General features: G+C 39.5%; 1 protein-coding gene across 3 annotated transcripts in view; it reads right to left on the reverse strand.

The window, feature by feature from the left end:
* The window catches only part of KDM4B (lysine (K)-specific demethylase 4B), an 80,019-nt gene extending 56,352 nt beyond the window's left edge, over positions 1-23,667 (reverse strand). For all 3 annotated transcript variants that reach the window (XM_010562235.1, XM_010562234.1, XM_010562232.1), the window contains exons 1-5: positions 23,513-23,667; positions 21,155-21,330; positions 20,201-20,315; positions 17,927-18,120; positions 764-813 (exon numbers count right to left, since the gene is read on the reverse strand). In XM_010562235.1, the coding sequence (XP_010560537.1) occupies positions 764-813; positions 17,927-18,120; positions 20,201-20,315; positions 21,155-21,330; positions 23,513-23,647 (670 nt within the window). In that variant the 5' untranslated portion in view covers positions 23,648-23,667. The remainder of the gene's footprint in view (positions 1-763; positions 814-17,926; positions 18,121-20,200; positions 20,316-21,154; positions 21,331-23,512) is intronic.
* Positions 23,668-24,209: the final 542 nt, after the last annotated feature.

The raw sequence follows: 24,209 nt of genomic DNA on the forward strand, positions 1-24,209 counted from the left end.
CCCCTTTTTTTTTTTTTTTTTTTTTTTTTTTTTTTTTTTTGAGGTGGCCTTTATTACACTGAAAAGATAAAGGAGGATGAGGCTGGAATAAAAGGAAAGCCAGCAAACAGTGCGTATCATGTATCATTATACAGGGAAGCGAGAACTCCACTAGTGATTTTCTGTGAATGCTGTTGCTGAATTTGTAAGCACTTTCCTACTTAAGACTGAAAGTAATCAATGCTAATACTGTATATGTAACATTTACAGTGTAGGAAGAAAGAATAGTTTCTACCATCCTTTTTCCCTGCAGAACCAGAATGTGTGTCAGGAGGGTATCAGGAAGACCCCCCCAGGCTGCACTCCACACAGCTGGAGCAACAGTTCTCACCTCTCTGTTGCAAACCTCATATTACACATGGAGATGCATGATGGGTCTCATTAAACCCATTTTCCAGACATGGAAGCATTTGGTCTCAATGCCTCAAAATTCAAGGACTTTTTTTTCCCCCATCAATTTTAGTTAGAGTCATGGCATCTCAGAATACTGAGGCTTTGAGAAAACAGTTGCACTCGTAGGATAATTCACTGACAAGAGGACAAGGTTTCTGACTGTGAAGCTATTATACCAATGCAGGTTCATCAAGCAGCTCTTGCAAGATTAAATTAGAACAGCCAGTTCAATGTCAATTCTTTATCAATCTGTTTAAAAATCAAGGGTAGAATCCTCCCCTGGGATGCTTCAGTTTTCACTGAGAACACACCCAGGAGGAAGCAAGCTTACCTTTCGCCAGGCGTTCCAATCTCTTGCCGTGTTCTGGAGGTATGGCGTACCTAGGAGAAAGTTAACACAGAAGAAAAAAAAAATTATCGCTCTATAACGTAAAAACAGTGGAAGAAAAAGGCGGCTAGAAACAAGTGTGGTAATAATTTTCAGCATAGCACGCTTACAACTAATGTCTGGAAATACAACCTAACCAAAATTTTATAAGTCTGGAAGGTATCAGTAACACATAATACATGGAGGAAAGCCAGTATTTTAATAAAAGTCCTTAGACAGGTTATATGATGTGTGTTATTTTCCTGCAATTTTTTTTAAACAGCATCACAGTACTTGACAAGGTAGATGGAAAAACCAAAAAGACAAAGTGATGATACAGCACTGGAAAAAACAGATATAAATCAGCATAGGAAACAGCAGACATGTTTTCTGCAAGAAAGATACCAGCAAAATAAAACCATGAGGCTATGGTAAACACTAACACACAAGAAATTTCAGATAGGCTGAAAAGGTGTGAAGGAGGGTCTGTGTACATCAGCCTATCCACAGCAAATTAAGTTTTTCAAAGAAAACTCTGTGTAAAAAATTTTCATTTTATTCAAAAAAGTAAATATCCTTCACAATGGCTGAAGCAGTCAATCCTTCTATCTATGCTGCATTGTATTGTCCGACACAAAATAACAGAATTAAAACAATCTGATAATTTTCTTGATGAGGTGAATGAAAAAAGAAGGGTCTTCTGAGAAAAACAACATTAAAGGGTACAGGGAACAACTTCTGCACTTTTTAAAAGATGGTCTGCTAGAGTAGGTGTAAAAAGAATGCAAAAGAATTTGACTGAAATAGGGTTTTTTTCCCACAAGCACAAAGTATTGAACATAATTCTGGAAAAACAATCAACTGCCTAAAGTCACACACAAGCCTAATTGCAATATCCTCCTGTGATCACTGGAAAACAGCAACAGAGTCCTACTTCTAAAACAGTTTTGCCATGTGAAGAGATAATATGCTAGGTTATAGAAAAGACCCTTCATTTCTACCACCCAGAAGCCTTTCACTGAGCTCTTCTGGGTGTGTAACAGCTCATGACTGCTGCATACCTGCTCAGTCCACTTCAGAAAGTTAAGAACAAGAAATTTCTGTTTTCTTCCAGGCAATTTGGACACTTCACTGTGCTTAAATGTAATGAAGACGTTAAAAACAACTTGAAAAAAGCTGCAAAAAAGTTTCTAATAGTTGCAGAAAGTTACACATGATTATTTACAAAAATCAGGAAAGTTTCAAATGGTTGTTTTTCTTCCTGAGAGTTGTTAGTTTCCTTACTGCTTTGAAGTTATACTACCTCAGTATTCACAGCAGCAAAAATCAGGTGACTAAGATTTTATACATTCAGGTTATAATGAGGGAACTAAATACCATGATATACTTAAACATGTTTCACATGATGACACACATAATAATATCAATGGAATTTTGTAAGTTATTGTTTACATACTGCATCAAATTAAATGTGGCGCTCATGCCATTTTTTGTAACAGAGAGTTTTGAAAATTTACATTTGTGAGAATGACATTTATAGCCAGCTATAACTTTTGTTCAATGTGAATAATAAAAAAATGCATTATTTCTCTTATTTCCAATAAAGATGTCAAAACCATCATGTCTCATTATACCAAGCTGAAAACAGGATATTGTAGCAGGCAACCGCACGATCTCAACAACAGGTAAACAGTATTGCTCTACTTATGATAGGATCTCTCAAAATACACCTAATTTGAGAGGACTTTCAGCCAGTCCCCTTGCTCAGCTTCTCAATTTTCAAGTCTAAAGTTTATCTACAGTGTCAGGAGAAATAGATGGAAGTCATATCCCATATTGCTTTTGTACAAAACCAAAATTTACCTATTGTAGTCTGGCAGGTTAGAAAGGATAACAAAGGACAGAAATCATATATAGGATGCTTCAAGATTTAGACATTAATCCGATTTAAACTGATGGCTTAAAAAAAAAATCTAAGGGAAAACACTACATAGCACCTAATCTTGTAAAATAATAAATATAGCAATGGACTCCCAACATCCTCTAACCAAAGTTTGACAGTGCCTTAAATTGCATAATTATCAGACAATTCAATTTCATTTGTCTGGGACAAAGCTAGTAGCTTTCATTCTACAAAGACCATTCATCACTTACATAAATGTGATAAAACTAATCCCGATCCAAAGCTCCTTTGTGGGATTAATGTCCCTTAAAACAGGGAAATGAGACATTCCATTCCTTCTGGGAAAAATGCTGAAGGATTGGGAAAGAACTAATTTATGGCTACAAGGCTGCCGATGATTAATGTAATATCCCCAGTCTACAATGCAACCTTCACTTAATTAGTGCCTATAATTGGGAGTTGTAAAGATAAGATTAATTGAATCTCGAGGATGTTAAAAGTTTAATACATTGGAACATGGTTATTGTGTTATCTGAAACTGCAGACTGTAAAAAGCCAAGCTGAGCTTTAGAGAACGGTCCATGGAGAGACAAAGTAAAAGGACTTGCTTGGATAGAAACCAGCAAGAGAGAAGGAATTTCCAGCTTATAAAAAAGAACTATATGTAATAATATACAAATCAGAATACCCTACCACAGAACAGCCTCTTGGTAATAGCTGACTCCAATTTAGAAATTAACTTTTTTGTTTGGGCCAGTCTTTTAGGAAGCAGAGCCTATACATCCTTATACATTTATTCTTAGGAATTCAAAACATTAACTGCAGAAGAGAATTAAAAGTAGGTCAAATTCTGCTTTAAGTTACACTCACAAATCTGACTGATTTACATAAAGATAGGCAATAAAGAAAGAATTTGGGCTGCTATTTAAAACCAGTAAGAGAAACAGAAGGCTTCTGCAACTATTGCACAGATTGAGCTAGCTAGCTCAATCTAGACATAAAATGATTGATTACAAGGTAGAATAACAATGGAGGCGACATGGAAAGATTAGAAATTGCTGCAATCAAAGCAGTACTGTTACTGAGCATGTAAACATCCACGAAGGGCTGGCTTTTGTGTATGACCTTATGGTACTATCCTCCCACTTTCACTATGAAAAACGGCCAGGCACTTGTTGGGGACAAAAATCCTTGACAGAAGGAACTGACAAAATGCTGTCGTTGAGTATGATTTGTTACCATCCCTCTTGCACCCACAGGCTGGGGCTCAGATCAACAGCAAAACATCTTTAATTTCAGAGACAACTGACTAGATTATGCCTGGTAAAGCATATCCAACAATTTCCTTTTCTGTATGCATGACTGAATACATAGTATGGATATTTTCCTTTAGCACCCCAGCCCAAATACTAAATGTAGCAGGTTTCCTCTAGAAAAAATACTAAAAAATCCCCACCCTATCAGAAAAAAAACCACAAACCACATGTAACACTACTTCCCTTCCCTGTCCCATTCAGATCATAGCACAAATGCATTCCACAGAGAAAAGTAAGAAGAAACACACCTCAAAATACTGCTTTTATATCAATTGGCTGAAATAGACTACAGTATCCACAAATTGGGCTGTGTCGAGACTATCAGACCGAGAACTGCCCAGTGCTTCTCCCTTGTTGACAGAAGCAGTTTCGTGACATCCCTCTGCCTGGGCAAGACTGAATTAGGTGTAGAGCAGGACTAACTTTGATCCAGCCTCGAGCAGACACTTCCTTTTAACCACAGCAAAGACAGAGCAAGGATTTTCCATTGCCCCAAACAACCTAAACCAAAGAGAAGTGGTAGTGGCAGCATAAATATTTTAACAGCCCTTCTTAAGAACCATCTTTTTATAGACTACTTCTGCTTCAGAGAAAACATCTGCAACAGCCAACATAAAACACAACAGTACCGAAAATGCTGACCTTGAGCCACTGCTTCAAGTGCAGAATCTGTCTCTTCTGGTTCAACCTGGTTCCCCAATAAAAGCAAAGTCTACGTAAATAGTGCTAAGCCAGCAACTGTTTTAAGATATATCAAACTTCCAAGAAACTGGGCTTGCAAAAAACCCAAGAGACTAATGCCTTAAGTACGTACTTCCAAGGGTCAGCCTTGCAGTGGTTGACCAAGACAAAGGGCCAAGCTTAACGTGAAAACCTGCCACTCAGCAATTTGTCAGATTACAGCATGAATAATGTCTTGCTGCTTTGCCAGGGAATACAAGATTTACGGAACGGGGGAAAAGAAAAAAAATCTCAAGATAAAAAAAGTTATAGCTATGTGACTCAAATGTCATCTTACCCTGAAGTCAACAATCTGAAAGTAATATACTGATCCTTTTAAATTACCTTTTTCTACTCTTTCTACCAAAACAAGAAGGTCCCTGAAATGGATTAAGTATCACCTCTACAAATACGGAACTTGCTGTTCTACGTGAAAGACTTTCAGCTTAGACTTGTTTCAGGAAACCTAATTCCAGCATTTCTGATGTCTACTTCCATGCAATTCTCTGGGTTCCCAAGTATACTGCAAAACTGAGTCTGATTGTAACTACCAGCCATCAGGATCAGGGGTCCAGAAGGTATTTGCCCCAAAGCTACAAATGTGTTAGACAATGATTTTGCTACAATGGTAGTTTGCTTTTGTTAACATAAGTTTAACTGGACAGTCCCCTTTTTTATCCTTAACACAAAAGAAAGATCCTTCCTATTTGCCATAAAGGATGTCATTAATAGTGTAATTTTCTTGGTGTTTTGTTTATTCCCCTGGAATGGCTTGATGGATGCGGATAATTATCAGACTATAAAAGCCAGCAAATGTGCTATTTTCTATCGCTCTAAATCATCAAACAAATAAAGTGTGAAACAGCATTTTTGAATACAATTTTCCCCTCTAATGGCTTAGAATTATTATCAGGAACAATGAAAATAAATTAGCAAATGTCTTGTGAGTTAAGAATTAAATGACTATGTCAGTAAAAAAGAGCAGACAGACCATCCTAGGATAAAAGGACCGGTTTAGAAGCCATTAAGGGATGACATAACAGGGAATTCACTACAGCAGCGACAGCTTCCAGCATCAGGTGCTCTTCAGGGACTTTCTAGTCTAGCACCGATTCTGTCCTCACCACTGCTTCTTCAAAGGGGGTGCAATCCAATTTTGTCATCTTCTTGGCCACTGAGAGCTATTAAAAACTTCATCCATAACAAAGGCAATCCTCAGCCTGCTCACACCCTCTCCACTGGTTTCTCTCTGTTCAAGAGAAATTGTTCTCACCTGAAGCTATCACTAGCTTTGGCAGAGGACCAGACCATCCTGTCCCTTAGTTCAACCTCCTCCCAAAGCTTCCAAGACCTCTTCTTGCTACAGTTGTCACACACACCGAGTTTTTGATAGTTACACCACCTCGCCTCCCCACCTCATTACACGTCAGCCTCTCCTTGCACCAACACAGAGCAATTAAGCAGCAATTAGATTACTAAATCTCACGTACTCACTCTCTACTAGGGACTCGGTACCATGGGCAGGAGGTTCAACCACAAGGCTTCGGAAATATCACTTCCCTCCAATTCATGCGAGAAGGTAAGAAAGTTAATTTCACAGTGTCTGCACAAGGTCTGGCCAAACAGGCCCCACACAGTTTAACATGCTATAATTACTGAAATAAGGAACAGAAACAAAAAGAGAACAGCACATTTAAAATGCCTAAGACCATGTGTCAAGCTGAGGGTTAGTTATCTGTCTTCAAAGCAGATTTAGTTGTGCCAAGAATACTGACCCTTTGAAGATTCAAATGCCAACCTACTCTCAGTCATGACAGGCAGAATAAAAAGCTATTATTTCAATCTCTCCAAGACAAAGTGTGTCCATAAATGCATAATCTGAATGCTGACCTTCAACATCTTTAGCCCCCATGACAGCAGCAATGCCTCCAAAGAAAACCCCTTAGTCTATCAAGAATATTTATCACCCAATAGAAGCCATTAAGAACCACCACTACATACAGGGTAGTCCCTCATTTGCAAAGTTCATATCCTGCTTCTAAGGCCTAATTTTTCTGCAAGGTAAAACACTTATAATACTGTATCTCCTAGCAGTGTCAAAGTAAAGCCAGAGCAACAAAAGTAGCTTTTTCCACACTATTTTAAGCTGTTTTGCAGCCTGAATGGGAAGGGGGGGGAAGGTATTTCAACAAGAAGAAGGGATTGCTCCTTCATCAATAGCACTATCATCTCCCGCCCTTTCATGGCCACCTCTCTTTTCCCCACCTTTAGTTTCCTCCATGTTTAGCCTTCCTTCATCCCTCTCTCCCTCCCAGTTTGTTAAAAGACAGAAATAACTCCTTTTCTTCCTCTCCTCATCACCATCTGAGGTTACCCCACAGTGATTTTGCTGTAAGTATCCAGTTTCCTTTCTCAAGATCACCATTTGGAAAGGAAAATCTCTGGCCTCCCTCTCCATCCCCTTCTGTTGTGGCTCCTTTACATCAAGAATCCAAACACATGCTCTGCAGATAAGATCACACAAGGATGAGAGCGCTCCTTGTTCCTAGGAAAGAACCTTTATCGAGTGTCTGCAGTTTTATCTTTAATGGATCATTTTACAGGACAATAGATGATGGAATTCAGTATCTTTAACCAGCAGTGTCAATGATTTCAAATAATGACATTTTTATTGAAATACACATAGGGAGAAAGATAAACACAGAGGCTGGGGAGTATCTGCTCAAAAAGCCATAATAAGGAGTAAATAGGTAATGACAGAACAAGATTACAACCACACAAACACACCAAATCAACCTGTCTTCTAAAGCTCGGAGAAAAATGAGCTCTGCAGACAGCTGCTCAAACACAATCCTTTGGGAACCAGCACAGGAAGACAATCAGGACAAAACCTGCTCAGAAAGGGCCTGGGTAACAGTAACCATTCTCAGCACTTACACCACAGGGCCTATTTCATTTGGGAAGATCTCTTTTCCATGCTCATAGCTGCCTCATTATCAACCCCATCAACCCTCCCCAAACACAATATGAAGAAATGGCAAGCAATTTAAGCAAGATGAGAAACTTCCTCCTTCCCTTAAGAAACTAAAGTTTGTGCAACTACAAACTCTCCATTTGTCTTCCAGTGACAATGGGCAGAATATCTCAGGTCACTCTGCAGCTGGGATCAAATCCTTATGGATTGACCATTGAAAGATTAGAGTCAAACCTAATGTGCCAATCGCATAGTGCTAAAAGACTCTTTAACCCTTACAGTTGTCATGAGCTAGAAACAGTATTAAAGAGGCATTAGTTTCAGGAAGTGACATTCAACAGCAGCTTTTTAAAATTTTGATTTTAAAGCAACATTAATTTAAGAGGTACACCTGAACTCACAACTACAAGATCTGCACAAAACTGAGCAATTTCACAGTGTTTCACTAACCCAAAACTCAATGAATACAAAAAGGAGATTTTTCCAGAACTCAAATGCAATTTTTAAATACTATTTTAAAACAGAGAGTTTAATATGAACAACCATCTGCTCTTGGAAAGACTATCAATGTACCAGTCCAGTTAGCTTCATAGCAACAAATGCCAGGCACCAAGCACAAAATTACAAATCACATTGGAGTGACTCTCCTTCCTCATGTACAAAATAAACCCATAGTCTGCTTCTGCATGCAGTGAATGAGCAGCATGAAGGGGGTATTTAACTAAGAAAAGGTGTTTTGGGAAAAACATTATGAAATCATTTATTCATTCAGTTTGGCCAAGAAGATAATTAGCCTACAATTCAACAGAGATGAATGACTACAATATTCATCCCCTTGCCATTCTCCACTATTTGTTTTAAAGAACCTGTTCACATCAGATTTATTTCCCAAAACTGGCAATCAGATTATTAATTACTGGTTGCTTTCTGTAGTGGATAAAGAAAAGCAAAGATTATGCTTCAAAGACCTTATATTCTAAAAAAAAAAAAAAAAAACCCAAGCAACTCCAGAAACAAGGAGAAAAAAGGTAACCAGGGGAGATCACAGATGTTGCTGTCTTGTACCAACTGGACTGTGAGAGCTGCCTCCTTTACTGGGCACAGGCACACGTACACTCCTGCTCACTGCTTTTGGAAAAAAATATGGGTAATTTTCTACAGCAGAACAAAAGAAATCTGCTCACTAGTAATGAAAGGTATTTTTGGATTAGGAAACCCCTTGTGCTAGAGGTGCAATGCCTCTACACACACGCTCTTTTCTTTTTTGAGGAAAAAAAATATAATTCCAGAGGTTTAATGGTCATCATCCATCAAGCTGCACTGTTTCAAACTACAGCTACTACTTCAAAGCTACTGCCTATGTTCTTGTAAGCATCAAAGCTAGAAGCGTTATAGCTAAGATTTGATAAAGATCAGTGACACAGTTTGTAAAGTTTCCTTTATTTCTTCTACTTGATCCCCTTTGTCATGTTGATTGGCCAGTTAGAAATGAAGTGGATAGAAACCCTGCATATATATTACTTTGAACATTAACTAGTTAACAATTGCACAGCACTCAGAGGACGCAGAGTGCTATTTAAAGTACTGTGATTACTATAGGCTTCTGTTATTTTAAACTACACTTGTACTGCACTTGGCATCACCCAACGTCAATTTTCTCTGCTGAGTAAAGAAAAAAATCCCCGCTGATTTCTGCCAATGTGTTAACAAAATGTGAATAAAGACAAAGCTCTGCAGTACCACTGTTGGTTCCTTCTGGTCTTTCCAACCCCTGCTTTCAGCGCCATGCCAAGCCAGAATTTGCAAGCTCATTCTCCCACAGGGCCCAAGTCAGATCAGGCTGAAAGAGTTACATGAAGCATGGAAGCACATCTCCCTCCCATCTTGTCTCAGTGGCGGAGTGCACTGTTCAAAAGCCTCAGTTATTAAAACCAATCTGTGATCCTGTCAGACTTCCATAGATCTTCATTTCAAATCAGGCCTAAGCTTTGAGCAGACACTTTCAAAACGCAAGAATGAGTTGCAGCAAGAGCCTTCTTGGATCAAAGACATGCTTCTCTCAATCCAGACTGGGACTACTGAGCTGTGATGAATTATTAGTGCTGGCGGAAACAGCAGTACACGCATTAAACACTGTGTCAGTGGAGTAGAAGCCCACTTGAAGACACTGCTGTAAAAATGAGGATGTGATCTCAGATCAGCATTACCACCTTCCAACATCATTATGGAAAGGTACAAAGACGAACCATAGATTGGAAGGATCTTCACTTTACTAGGTTAGGTACAACTCACAGATGAGCCCCAATCTCTAAGAGTTTATAATTTCAACAAACTAATTAAATAGGCCCAGTAAAGATGGACATAAAATGCACAGACAGAAAACTAAAATGGCAGCAAAGTACATACTAATACCATGCCTTCTGCAGTGGATTTAGACAAGAATAAGCAACAGAAAGAGCAAAGGACTTTGTGGGGGAAGTACATATACAGAACAGAGCTGAGTGAAAGGAGGAGGGAGACCGAATGGGTACAAGCAGCCAGCTGGCTGGCTCAGGTCATTTCATCCATTCTCTTACAGAGCAACAGTCTCTCCTCAGACAAGTTCCGTAGCTGATCCCATCAGTCCAAGAGTCTGGCTTGATCTTCATAGCATTTTCTCTCAAAGTTAAATGAGGGTGAATGAAGAAACGCAACGCGTGAGTCCTACCTCCCCAGAATACCGTGCCTCCTGTGCATCAGAAAAATTACCTTTTAATAATCTGTCTACTACAGCATAATAAAACACAACAAAAATCTAAGTCTATTAAAAAGAAAAATCTCCACTATTCCAACTGCAGGCACCTGATTGAGAAGATAATCCACATAACACAAGTTAGAGCTCATAACTCTCCATGTAGTTTGGTTTGATGACTTAACCACATTAAAACCACTCCAGTCACCCAAGATTTAGTCTCTGTACAATATGTCAATCCCTCGGATTTTCAAAGCAGACTATCAGCTAGCATCCTTCCCTTTCTAATGAGATTTACATCATCCTTCACCCACAGCACCACCTCCAGGACAAACAGAACCCCTCCGACCTGAGGGAAGCCTGGAGGAAGGCTTGTTTGAATATTACTAGTATACTGTGGTTTGTATTGATTAACTAATGACTGCGGTATATGAAGCTTGAAAGGCTGTATTAATAACTCACTGCTGCACTGCTCTCATTTATCAGTGAATTACAGGGGGATGCAACTCTGCATCTCAATATATCACTCCTTTCACAAATCTCAGAGCAAAATCAACATGCACACAGATTCTCAATGCAGAAAGCCTATTCCAAAGCAGCTTTCACCTAACAGTTTTGGAAGAGGTAGGAGAGTGAAAAGCTGTTCTGCCTGGCCATACTTTATCTCACTTTCCTTTTATTTATTTTAATGAATATCACTGTTCCTTCCTCTATCCCTTTTATCAACAGAAAAGGGTCTTGCTTTGCCAAATCTGCCTGAGAGCAAATGGTGTCGCAGCTAATCTATAAATCAACCATCACCATAAATTCTACTCTTTCTCCATCCAAAACTGCAGAGCTGTAAAACAGATTACATGGGATAGCAGAAGCAGAAAGGAAATTTGTGAGCTGCAAGGAACCCATCACAGCCAAATGGCCTTCCCCTGCCCCTCCTTTCTCCCCCACTCCACCCCAACAAGCCTATAAATCTCTACTGTCAGGAGTGGAACACACAAACCACAAATGTGTGCACACATTTAAGAGCAAGGCAACCCCACACATTTTGCATGGAAGACTGATACAGACCTTGGAGATCGAGGGAGGAAAGGCTGCAGAATCTTCTTCTGAATTTCCTAACACCAAGAAATAGGAAAAGTAAAAGTCGGGGGGGGGGGGGGGGGGCAGCAGATTTTCTGTTTGGACCAAAATGAAAAGTCATAATGTAACAAGTTCAGAGTCATCAGTTCCCTCAAGGGCAAAACGCATATGTGATTCCAGCTAATCTAGCTTTAAGAAACTCACAGGATCTCCAGGGTGCAAGGGTTACTGAGATCCCAATAATCAAGACTTATAATCACATCTGATCAATTCAGCAATTCAACTGCCTTGTGCAATGGCCCCCTAAGGGAATGTAATAGTTAGAAGGCAATAAATGATGCAAGGGACAAGGGCCCTTCCCCCCTGCTGCCATACAATTCAGTATCAAACATTAAACCCAGCTGCTTTAAATGAGATTACATCAAGCTCGCAACAAACGGCAACATATGTGAGAGTGTGTTAAAGCAGAGGGATAGTGCAGCATACGACATGGGGGAAATGGGGATAAGGACCCAGCATCCTGCACTGAAAACGAAGGAGAGAAGCTGGAAGAGTTCAGCTCCATGACTGTATTAGGTCATTTTCTTTCTCCAAGATAGTTTTCCAGGGATTAACATTTTCTATCCTGGGGGGGGGATAGGACAAGAGTTCTGACTCAGACAGCTGCAATGTTCCCTAAGACAACAACAAAAAATAAAATCAGCAGGGAGAGCCTCAGCACTTGCATATCTGCAGCTGCTTTAGTATATGCTTTTAGCCAAGAATAAAGAGGGCTCCTTTTACAAGCCTCTCCCAGGGGAACAATCACGTCTTGCCTTAAATCTCCCCATCATAGCACTGTTAGAAAGTGTAAGGCTTCCCTATTGATGGTGGCATCAGTTGCAGATACTACAAATTTATTAAATGGTAGATGTTACAAGTAAGTCCTCCCATGGACTTGTTTTCCTCGATTGCTACAGACAGACTTACCCTATACAGGGAAGCTCGCTAGACACCTGGAGGAAGGAAAGCAGAAATTCAAAAATACTTTAACCAACAAAGTTTTCAGATAACTCTATGGACTTTCAAATAAGCAGTCTTAAGACTTTTACAGGACAGAATTCCAGAAGTGTTTTTTAAAATGTAATTGTATCTGTGACCAGTGCTTTCAACTAATCATATTATTTTAAAGTTTCTTTGGTAATTTGTCCTTAACTCCACATAAACTGCTGTTCTGGCATAAAGTGTACTTTGTGATATCAAAGTCAAACAGATTAGGCATGATCCACTTTCAGCAAGGGAATGTTTTGGAGAGGAGACCATATAACTTAAAAGCTAAAGCTGGCTCCCTATTTTAATTAAAGGGGATTAAACATCCATCATGATAAGGAAATAGGGACATTTTATAAAAATCAATTACCATCCTCAGTGTCACTCTGGTTTAACACCTGCAGTTTCTGAGAGAAAAAAAAATACAGTGTAACATCCCATTAGTACTTACAGAAGTTATATTAAATATTGTTGCTATACAGCAAGATCAGTCACAAAGTATCCAAGAAAAATAACCTTATTACCCAGTCAGGTGTAAAAGTGTTGACAAAACAAGACGGAGACATTACACCTCCAAAGTATATCCATCAAATTCACGTTATTGAGATTTAAAGTTTCCTTCGGCACTTCCCTACCACAGGAAGCCCTCAAAGTAGGTATTCCACATTTTTATAGAGATGAAACAAAGTGATGGTGGAGTATCGCAGTGTTTAAAAATACGCTTTTGAAATCGCAAGGGCTGAGATGCATACGTTCCTCAATAAAATGCCATAATAACCATAAAGTATGAGGCTTGGCATTCAGTTTTGTTGCTTCTGTCATTATAAAAATCAGTCTTCTGTTAGCATCGTTTGACAATATGCTCTATTTTAGATCTCAGCATATGAATGTATAAGGTAATTATACATAATATGTATAATTGATACAGTAAAAACTCCTACCACAAGAGGTTTAATATAGGGCTGCAAAATGAAATACATTCAAACTTTTGAAAAAACTGAAGACAGACTATGAAAAGGTTGTAATTAAACTACTAATGGGAGAGGGACATTTTATAATTTGAGAAACAAGCAAGCAAAAGACTCAATCTGGCAGCTCCCTGCCTGAGAAGCTTAACATGAAGTTACACAACAGCTCCAATTCCTGGTATGTTTGATGGAAAGTGCCCACACCTTCCATGCTACCTCTTCAGCCTGTCAGACTGATTTTCCAGTTAAAAACAACAGTGTGACTACAATGTAGACCAGATGCATACGCCTGAAAAACAGCACATCAGAAAAGATGATCATCTTTGATATGAGGCAAGTATAACCCAAAAGGGGCAATATGGATATCTTTGCAGCAGCAATCATTATGGCTTAAGATATATAACAGTGCTTATTCTTCTTGGTACAAGACGACAGAATTTAAGAAATAAATGCATTGCAATCTACAGGCATAGATAAATCATTTAATGAGACTGGAAGCAGGAAAAATGCTGTCTTCCATTAACCCCTTTCCTCTCCCTCATCACTGGATGACTGCTTAAGTATTTCACTTAGTGCTGAACAATTTTTTAACCTGCATCCCCAGTGACACAACTCTGTGTAGACAACTGACATTGCTGCAGCCTGTTCTACTCTGCTTATGGAAAGAAACAGTACAAGAAAGTGTTGGCAGCAGGACTTCTCTGCAGTGACAGAGACACACATTAATCAAGGAGCTGTATGACCAAGCAGATGCTCATTAGGTTGTACAAAGCAGCCATCTTCAGTTGTGGAGCCATAGACATTTCTTTTAACTCTAATCCCAGCAGTCCCCACAGCACCTCTTTTGTAAGAGGTATGACCCAAAATTCCAAAGACAGAAATGAAAGACACGTACGAAATACTTCAGTAACTATCCTCCCTGACCCATGAGACAGATTCCTTTCTCAGCTTATCTCTGTCCATTGAGATGGCTTCTCATGGTCTGAACATATCATTCAGACCTCCCCGAGAAGGTACTTCACCTCTTCCACAGCAAATAAACATACAGATTTCTTGCAGAACCCACTTGAATGAGGTCTAGGAGGCAACCTCAATCAGCCCAATTCCTTTCTTGCCATCGTAAGGAAACAGAGCTGGTGGGTTCTCACCACTCCTATGCACTGCCCTGCAAAGCAAGGCTTTGGTTGCACAGCCTGGATTAAAGTAGCCTAAGATAATTTATGAGAGACATGAAGAAAGAGTTATGGTTTTTAAGAGACAATTTTGAAGCAGAATACTACCAATATACAGAGTCCTTTGTTTCACTATATAAATATCTCTGACAGCCAAACAATAACTCTGTCTCTTATTTTAGAGCTCAACCCCAAACTGGTAGACTTCGTAACTCTCCACACTCCTGCTATTCCCCGAGGTGCTTCTAAAGATGATCACTGTCAGAGTCAAAGAGTCTATAAAAAGGATGAAGGAAGCTGGGAAATTTCCACAGAGGTGGTGCCAGAAAAACAGAACTAACATTTTAGCCATCTTTGAGTAAAGCCAGGCTGCACCACTGGAATTTCATCACTACAGTCCAAGAGCTCCCCCAGCTGAGCTCTAGGAAGACTGCAGTCGCAACCAGAAGATGGGTGATTGCTCAGGTACCTGGAAAGTTCCAGGTCTGCTCAAAGGGGTAATCAGATTTACTCCTCAGAAGCCAATGCTTGTTCACAGAAGAGCTTGAGAATTCATTAACAGAAGCTGTCATAGTGAAGAATAAGGAAGAAATGACTTGGGCAAGTGGCATACTCTTGCCTTATGCTTAAGGGAACAGCAGGGAGGCCTGCCAAACCAGCAGTGGCATCCTGTCACAATACATCTAGTTTTGTCTTACACACTGTCTATATAAGAAAACTCCGTTGAACGGGAAAACGTTTTGCCCAAAACATGGTCTGTCCTCAAAATCTTCATTTTTCCCCAACTGTGTAAGGTTTACAAAACTAGTTACTATAAAAGAACTATACAAACACAGAATGGCTGGATGAAAATCCTCCCTTTTTAAGCAGGTAAAAGTACTTTTTTTTTTTTTTTCAAAACAAAACAACAAACCAAAAGCCAATCAGGTGCAGAGCACCTTCCTGCTTTGATTTTTTACCAGCAACGCCTGAGCTCCTTTACAAAACAATTTTATTATTTCTATTCTCTATTCCAATTATAAGCAGTAGTGACTGAACTCTTCAACAACCAAAACCCCTCTTACGGGAATATTAGGTGTTCCCCAGCATCTTCTCCAAATCCTCAGAAGATTAGACAGAAATAAAAGCTACCAAGAACTTCTAATCCAACGTTTGCCAGATACAATTTTCCATCTACAGTTTCCACCTCTTTCTGATACTTAACCTCTTCACACACACATGCTACACAAAGGTGTTTCAGGTTTTACTGTCTAGAGGTTTGTTTGGTTTGTTTCTTTACTATGCAATCCGTATTTCCCACGGAAACAACAGCAAATATATGGACATAAGGAAAAACCACTGTTTAGTAAAGATGAGGCAACAGCTTCCTGCAATGAGTTTATCATCCTTATGATATACACAGTATGTGGATATCCATAAATTGTATCTACAATCCTAAGGGGGAAAAAAAAAAAAAAAAAAAAAAAAAAACCCCCCCAAAAAAAACCCAAAACACCAAAAACTCCCCACCACCCCCAAAAAAAACCCCAGACTGACATGAAACCAAACAATAGCATGAAGTTCCTAAGATGCATGCAAGAAGAAAAACAGTTCAGGTCAGCCTAAAAATACTTCATGTATACTTCATTGAACATCTGTTCTCTAAATTTTGCTCACAATGTAAGAGTTTGTGGAACACCCTTTATTTTCATGCTGTAACCAGCTTCTCTTTTCAAGGTAATCTGTTGTTCTTTCTACTTTTTGAAAGCAATAACCCTCTATTCTGGGCTTGGAAAAAAAAGCAAGCAGAAAAGACAGATGAGGCAGAACTGATAAACACGCAGGCATGAAAGGAGCAGTCAGAGACAGCCACAATCGCATGACCCTAACGCAAACCTCAGGTCAGTTGCTCATGACTCTAAGAGCAGCCAGCTCTCAAGAGTACACTGGCTTTGCTGGTGGTCACTGGGCTGTATGGGCAAAGGAGAGGACAGGCTCCTCGCGTGCTGGTGGCACCACCTACTGGGGATGGGGACCGAAAAAAAAAAAAAACCACATTTGATGACCTGCTGCTGAAGAAAAAACTGACAGTATGTAAAATGAGAGACAGCGTGTCACATTTCATTCCTAATCCAGAGATAGGTTTCTTCAGATCAAGCTTGTTTACAGAGATTCTAAAAAATCCTTGTGCATCTGCCTGAAAGAGGGAGACTAAGAATCAGGTATGCTGGGGAGATTTTCTGACATGTTGGAAAGATTTTTAAAATTCACATTAAGACTGTAGCTGAATGTTGCAGATTCAGTCCCTCCTTCCACTCCTTTTCAAGACTGTAAAAGAACACTATAACCATTCATTACAGCCTCTTTACTGTTGGTAGCTTTTATATGCCCACAGGCACTAACAGCCTGGAGATACTTGGTGTCCCTGGGGACTCATATTGCAGAGATGGGAGGATCTTGTCTGCCACTGCCAGGGCACAATGACAGCAGCTTCACAGTGACATTTAAGCTCTAATTTGCATGAAAATGTCAATATTTATTAGTCACATCAAGATCTTCAGTAAAGCTCTTGCACGTTGCTAAGTGTGTCTGGCTATACTTTTAAATAGGAGGCTTGAGAAAAAAGTAGACTGGTTCTTGGTAACATATTCTGGATTTCCTAACTTCATTTCACCCTTATCTATTGATTATTTCCGTTTCTTCCAATCAGTCTATGCATCAACAGCATTGAAAAATGCTTATCATTACCCTAACAATTGACTGTGAAAAAGTAACCCTTTGACCTACCTTGTCCCTGGAGTTTTAACCATACTTACATATTTAAATAATGAAAATTTTAAAGTAACAGATGTTTCCTGCCTACAGCACAATGCAAGAACAACAGTCTCTCACTATTAAAGTGCATCTGAAGCATCCACACATTCCCACCATCATTTGCTCTCCCACATAATGGGACTGCTCTCCTATGCATTAGTTTCCAAAAAGCCCCAAGTGCTGAAATCTGTTTTTACTTGTCATGTCAACAAGTCTCCCTAATTCTGCTACTTTTCCAGAAAGTCAGGAATTAGGCCTCCGAGCCAGTCAGCATGAAAGAAAGTAAAACTGCTTTCAAATGTAGAGTAGGAGAGGGAAAAAAAGGGAAATGAGAGACTAAGAGGCCTGATGGAATTAGGTAGACCTGAAGAAAAGGGTATTGCAGTGGCCTTTAAGTGAGGACAAAGGTTTGTAGCCACTGTCTATAGGTACTCTATCACTTACCAGGATTTTGGCTCCCCAAAATGCAAGTAGTTGATACTGTAGAGATCCATGTCCTCTGTATGCCAAGCAAATGTTGTCTTCCACATCCCAAAGTAGAGGTAGGGAGTGTTTACACCTTCTATGATAATGCCACACTCATGTTCCACCATGTCTAAGAGAGTGTTCAGATTGCCAATATTCCATTCTTCCACATCCTGTAATTCAAAAGAAATTTTTGTACTAGAACATATCAGGACTTGCTAAGCAGAACAACAGCCCACAGCTTCCTTTCAATGCCTTAAAATGTGGATATCCTAGTGTTATCTGCATTAATTTAATTCCACCTCCTTCCAGAAAGCTTACTTTCAGTGTACATCAATAACCATGAAAAGGATGCATTACCACTACTTTGTGGCAAAGGGACTGATTACTAGCTTCTCATTAAATGCGTTCTCTGAAGAGGCACTTGTACTACGTGATACTCTACCATTCAGTAAACTGTTCAACTAATAAACTTAAGATAAACTAAGGGTAAAATACACATCTGTCAATTACGTATTCCATCCAGACATTCTTCACCTGATGAACACGTATCAGCTGATGAGAAACACTAGCCTTCAATGTGCCCAAAGTGGCAGAGGCCTCTACACCAGCTCCGTGCTTCAGATACAAGAACAGGGAAGACAGTTTTGTTGTTATCAATATTCAAACAGAAAGAGAATAAACAGAAGTTCTAAATCCGATAGTTGGTTCTCTCTACTTCAATTATGAAATAGAGAAGTCACATAAACTGGTACAAATTTTTAACCTTGATATTGCCTGAAGAGTAATACAGTCTCCAAAAGGAAACAGTTTCCTTCACAGCCCTTGCATGCAAGTAACTGATAGGTATGCGAGCAATCCCAGCTTCATGCTGCTTGCTGGAGTAACTGCAAGACAGTGAAACTCAAGCTGCTCGATCTTGAAACTTTGTAAATCAACCTGAAAAAAAAAAAAAAGAAACAGGGGCAAGGGAGAAAGGGCTGAAGAAAGGAAGCAGCTGAAAAGTGAGATGATGCAGAAGAATGTTTTTCATGACTCACACCTCAATGCTTTCAACAATGTCAGTAACTGGACAATAGGAAATGCTCTTTAGGTGTGACTGGTAATTCAATTACTTAATTTCTGCTTATAGGAACTTGAAGGAAACAATGTATATTCAGTACATTGCAGAAGCTACTTCTCCTAAAGCTTGCTTTTGTGTCTGGTTATGTCACCTTCCCTGATCATACCATGGACAAGAATGTGATACTCTCATCAAAGCACTAAATACTATGGATAACTTGGATGTCTGTGGCTGTGAAGACCTCAGATATCTATGTTTATTCCAGTTAATTCCATATTATACCTTATTGATAATAAAAAGACACTTCTACATTAACATTCAGTTTATACTGCAGACAATCAGACAACACTCCAAAAAAGGGCCACTTTCCACTCAAAAGAAAACTACAGAGGAAGGGCACTGCTTTAGATTAGCTGCCTAAACAGAGCAAGATGATAAGCAACCTTTATCAGTTACAGCAGAAGAAACCACAACAGAATTACTTTAGACATAGGATGCAATTTCACCAAGGAAAAGCTTAAACAATTTGAATTGTAAAATAATTTAGCATGCAGGTGCATTTTATCCCACTATAGCTGTCTACAAAGAAAAAATCCAAATGCAAGTATTTTAGTTGTGTAAAGAATCAAAAAAAGTATTTTTGATGAAGCACCCCATTCCTTGAAATGCTGCTTGTCTCTAGCTCTCTACAGTGCTTCAGCAGAAATCTATTTTATTCCCTTAAAAAACAAAACAAAACAAAACAAAACCCACACAAACAAAAATCAAACCCTAGCATTACAGAGATCAGGATCAGTAGCTTGCTTTTAATTTACCTGCATACCACCACATGTACCTTGGCACATCACTATGATACCAGTCCAGTTTTCTTTAACAACCTTTTCTGCAAGCTGTATACAATTTTTGGCCACACGCTTTGTAAGAACTCATTAAATCACTTTTTTCCCCTCATTTTTTCTAGTAAAACTAAGCTTTGCACAGCTTCCATTGACTCTATTATCCTGAATCTCTGGGGAAGTTGGGAAGTTTAGTCACACTTTTGTAATGAGGGAAAAATAAAGATATTATTTGGGGTTTTTTTTACGGTCGCTAAATCAAATGAATTCTGAATTACTGTTTCCTAATAAGAAAAGAGCATTAAGAAAGTCAACAACCGTATTTAAAATAAATGAGAGGAGCATTTCACTTACTGCATCATATAGCGAGCCACTGATATCAGCCCCATAAATTGGCGAGACAAATGTGAGGTTCTTCCAGTACTTGCGCTCCAAGTCTTCAAAATCTTGATGGCGTGGAGTACAATACCTGATAAGAACATGGAAAAGATAAGGATGTAAGAAGTCCTAAGGAACACTAATCACAGACAGATAAACGACAGAGAAGAACCATGCATTTCAAAGTAGGCCCACTCAGGAGGTTACTGAAGGTGCATTTCATTTTTAATTCTACTCAGATTCATATAATCCACTGCCTTTTAAATCTTTCTACTCTTAGTGCATACTGACAAACAGGATGTGCACTCATGTGAAGCACCAGATCCCCATCCTAAGGATGCATGAGATGAAGTTATTACACAAGGAGCTGAAGGCAGGTAAAGCACTCATGTATATGCTGTGTTAGCAATATTTCAAAATCGATTGCATAATGTCAGTATTGGTCAAGTTAAAACTCCAGAGCTCCGGGAAAGTGACTGGAAAAAGGATGCAACTGCAGGTTGTTTCAGTTGGCTTGTCCCAGCTAACTGAAGTGCTCTGCAAAGTTCCCAGTCCCTTCGGAAGACACTCATGTTATTAGTATTAGCTCAAGCACTCCAAGATACTTTATTTCTACCTCAGCCATTAATACACCGAGAGCTCTTCTTTGAATCCCAAGCCATTCTTTTCAGGCAGATTCTTAGCCAAATACTGACTTTGAAGAATCTTTCTGTAACAACTCCCAGAAAAAGATCTAAGATATACCAAAAGCCACCAAGTTACAAACTTGGTCGAGATTCTAGATGTAAGCTTTCAAGAAAAAGCTGTTACCTCAAAAATGCTTCCTATTTAACAAGGCTACATTTTCTTTTCAGCTTGTTTCTAGAAAGAAAAGCTTTCTGCACAACTCCCCCATTCACAGTACAAGCGCATCACTTAACACCAACATACTTCTCGCTATTAGCCAGACGCCGGTATTCTCCCACAGTCATAGGTTTCTTCTGTATATTATACTGGGTGAATAACCCCGACTGTCCAGTAACCACCTGCTGAATAGGAGCTGGAATAACCATGTCATCAATGTCATCATAGGTTTTTCGGGGCTTCCACTCCTTGGGAGGAATCACCTGGAATTGGGAAGAAAAAAAAATAAAAATAATGGAAAAAAAACCCCACACCACTTTACTTCATGTTCACAAAAGGCAAACACAACCTCTACTGAGGAGAAACTGTTGAAGTGGAAGGTATTTCATCCTGCTGCTGCAGGTTATCAGATAACAGCAGCATCTCAAATAACCAGCACATATGACAAGACACCTGTTCTGCATCTGCTGAAGTGCAGGACTAGCTGACATGGTTAGAGGGCTGATCGCCTGCCTGCTAGCAGTCCCATCAGTACAGTGTCACAGAAGATGGCCAGTGATGATAAGAAGATATATAGTTATACCAAGGAAATACGCTGCATGCCAGAAGGACTGCACATGCTTTCCCTCCATAACGGCATTCCTCTCTCACCTACCATTCCACAAAGCTGCATGAAGACTCCAGCCGTTCTATCAGTATGTTGCATCTCTGCAAGTCCATAACCTTTACAGTAGTGTAAACAACTATTCCATCTAGAAGACCACTCACATTAGGATTTTCTTGAGGGGTGGGTTTTGTGGTTTTTGTTTGGTTTGTTTGGAGTTTTTTTTAACTAGGAAGGCTCAAAATCCTGTTGCATTATTGCTGTTGATGTTTTTTTGTATTTGTAGGTGACACATCAGGGACCAAATCCTTAAATGAAAAGGGGCAAGGGGTAGAGAAGAACAAAAGAAAAGCATGGGGAACGCGTCCAGAACTCTTTCCTCACTCTTGGAGGCTGTGCAGAAAAACTGCTGCAAAGCAGTGCCGAATCTGGAAAAGCTGTAATTTTAAACAGAAGAGCTGCCAGCAATTCTAGGCTCAAGATCAGAGAACAATCAGTAGGACATTCAGCGGGCATGCGGAATGAAAAAATAAAATATCTGCAATCTAATTTGGTGTAAGGATTAACCAAAAAAAGTTACAGGAATGGGAGGACAAGCTACTGATTTTTATGGGCATGGTTCCTCCAGGATATGATGAGCTCTACTTCCATTACAAGGCTCTGAACTGCAGTTGCAATAGAGACACACAAAAATTAACTTGAAATGCTCAAATTTAGTCCTACAAGTAGAGTAATTACTTCACAACATCTGGAATTCACCAACAACCTTTATTAAAATAATCTACCCTAGCAGACTCATGGAATGTAATTGCTAGTACACTTGAATGGACAAGGAAACATTTCACAGAGAGCTTTTTATCAATACCCAGCTCTATTTAGAACTGTAATAAAAACCGTAATTGACCTATGTTTTAGAAGAAATAAGAATTATTTCATGCCTAACAGCTTTATTTCTCTGCTGTGCTTTATTAAGTTCTGCTAAATACCATACGTAACAACTACCTTGTCAGAACAAATGATCTCCCTCAGCCTGTGGTGCAACACAACACAGCCACAGAAATACTCTTTCTAATCAATTAGTCCTGATTTTTTCCAAGCAGTTGTATGTCAAGTACTGGAATTTAGAAGTTCACATGAAGAGTTCCCACAACATTTCATCAGTTTCAGTGTAAAGATGCGGATGGGAAGGAAGCAGAAAGATGTTTTAGAGCTGGCTGGAGAGCTGCTTCCTAAAGCCTTCAAAAAGGCTTTCAGGTATTTTGGGAACCACACATGCATACAGGACACATCTACAGGTCTAGACTCAAGTCAGCATAAGGTGGTAGCCCATAACATAAAAAGGGCAAGAATAAAAAGTCTGCCCCCATTCACATAGATATGATTTAGACCCTCTCTCCCCCATCAAAACCTAAGCAGACTTCAAAAGCTTGATCCTTTACTCTATGCTCTGGGGGAGCTGAAAACCTCACGTCTCCAGCCCTTGAGGACCATGGCTACCACTTTCTATATCCTCAGCAACAGAACCAGGACATGGAAATACCCTTAACCCATCTCTGCAAGGACTGGGAATGTCCTTGTTTTCCAGTTAGGGATCAGAAAAAGACATCCTCCAAATAAACATTTCTTTCACTCTTATGAAAGGCTTGTAACTCTCATGCCTTTCCTCTCTCGGTAAAACGAGACAGAGATTGCAAGCACAATTTTCAAAAACACACTCTGCTTGACTACATGAAAGCAAACTGCTTCTGAGTGATAGAACTTCATAGACAGCTTACATAAAGCAGACCCTCAGGAAGGCAGCCTTCAGGAAGCTTTCAACTACCTAAGCTAGGGAAACTCACCTTGGCAAGCCCTGCTCGGTGAGCTCCTTGCGATTCCATGTAAGCAATGTATTTCCCAAAGTCCCGAAATTCCTCAAGGGTGGGACGAAAGGTCATGATCTTACAGCCAGGGTTCTGCGGGTTTTCCGACCCCATATTTCTAGTTCGGCGGCAGCGCCTGAAGAGGGGAAACAAAAAGGAATAAAGAAAGAAGAGAGGCAGAAAAAAAAAAACTGGTTAAAAACCTTTGTTTTCTTTCTAGTTGCTTTAATGAATTTCACAGAAAGGCACGGATAGATTTTTCATTTCTCTCCCCTACTCCCCCAAGAAAGTATTTGTAAGTACTATCCTCTAACATGGATATTTAGAGCTTCTGACCAAAAATCCACTTAGTCTATTTGTTAGCAGGGCCCTAAGAAGGGTCAAGTATCAGGGAACTCCAGATACCAGTAACATCTGAGAGATCAGATAGGGCCTAAATATAGATCATAGACTTAACATCGCCCCCTCCATTCATTGTATGAAGTTGTATCTCATTAGAATGAGAGTCACGAATGACAAACTTCTCACCACCTTCAGCACCTATTTGGTGCGTATGTAGAACTAGCTGCCCTTTGTGCTTTATCCTTTTCTGTATCTATGTTCAATAACAAAAGCTTTGGCCAGTGTTGGTTTGATTTTTTTTCCATGTGCTAGGCTACATTAAAAATTATAAAAT

This window comes from Haliaeetus leucocephalus, unplaced genomic scaffold (assembly GCF_000737465.1).
Source record: "Haliaeetus leucocephalus isolate CR32 unplaced genomic scaffold, Haliaeetus_leucocephalus-4.0 Scaffold157, whole genome shotgun sequence".
In the NCBI taxonomy this organism is placed as follows: Eukaryota; Metazoa; Chordata; class Aves; order Accipitriformes; family Accipitridae; genus Haliaeetus; species Haliaeetus leucocephalus.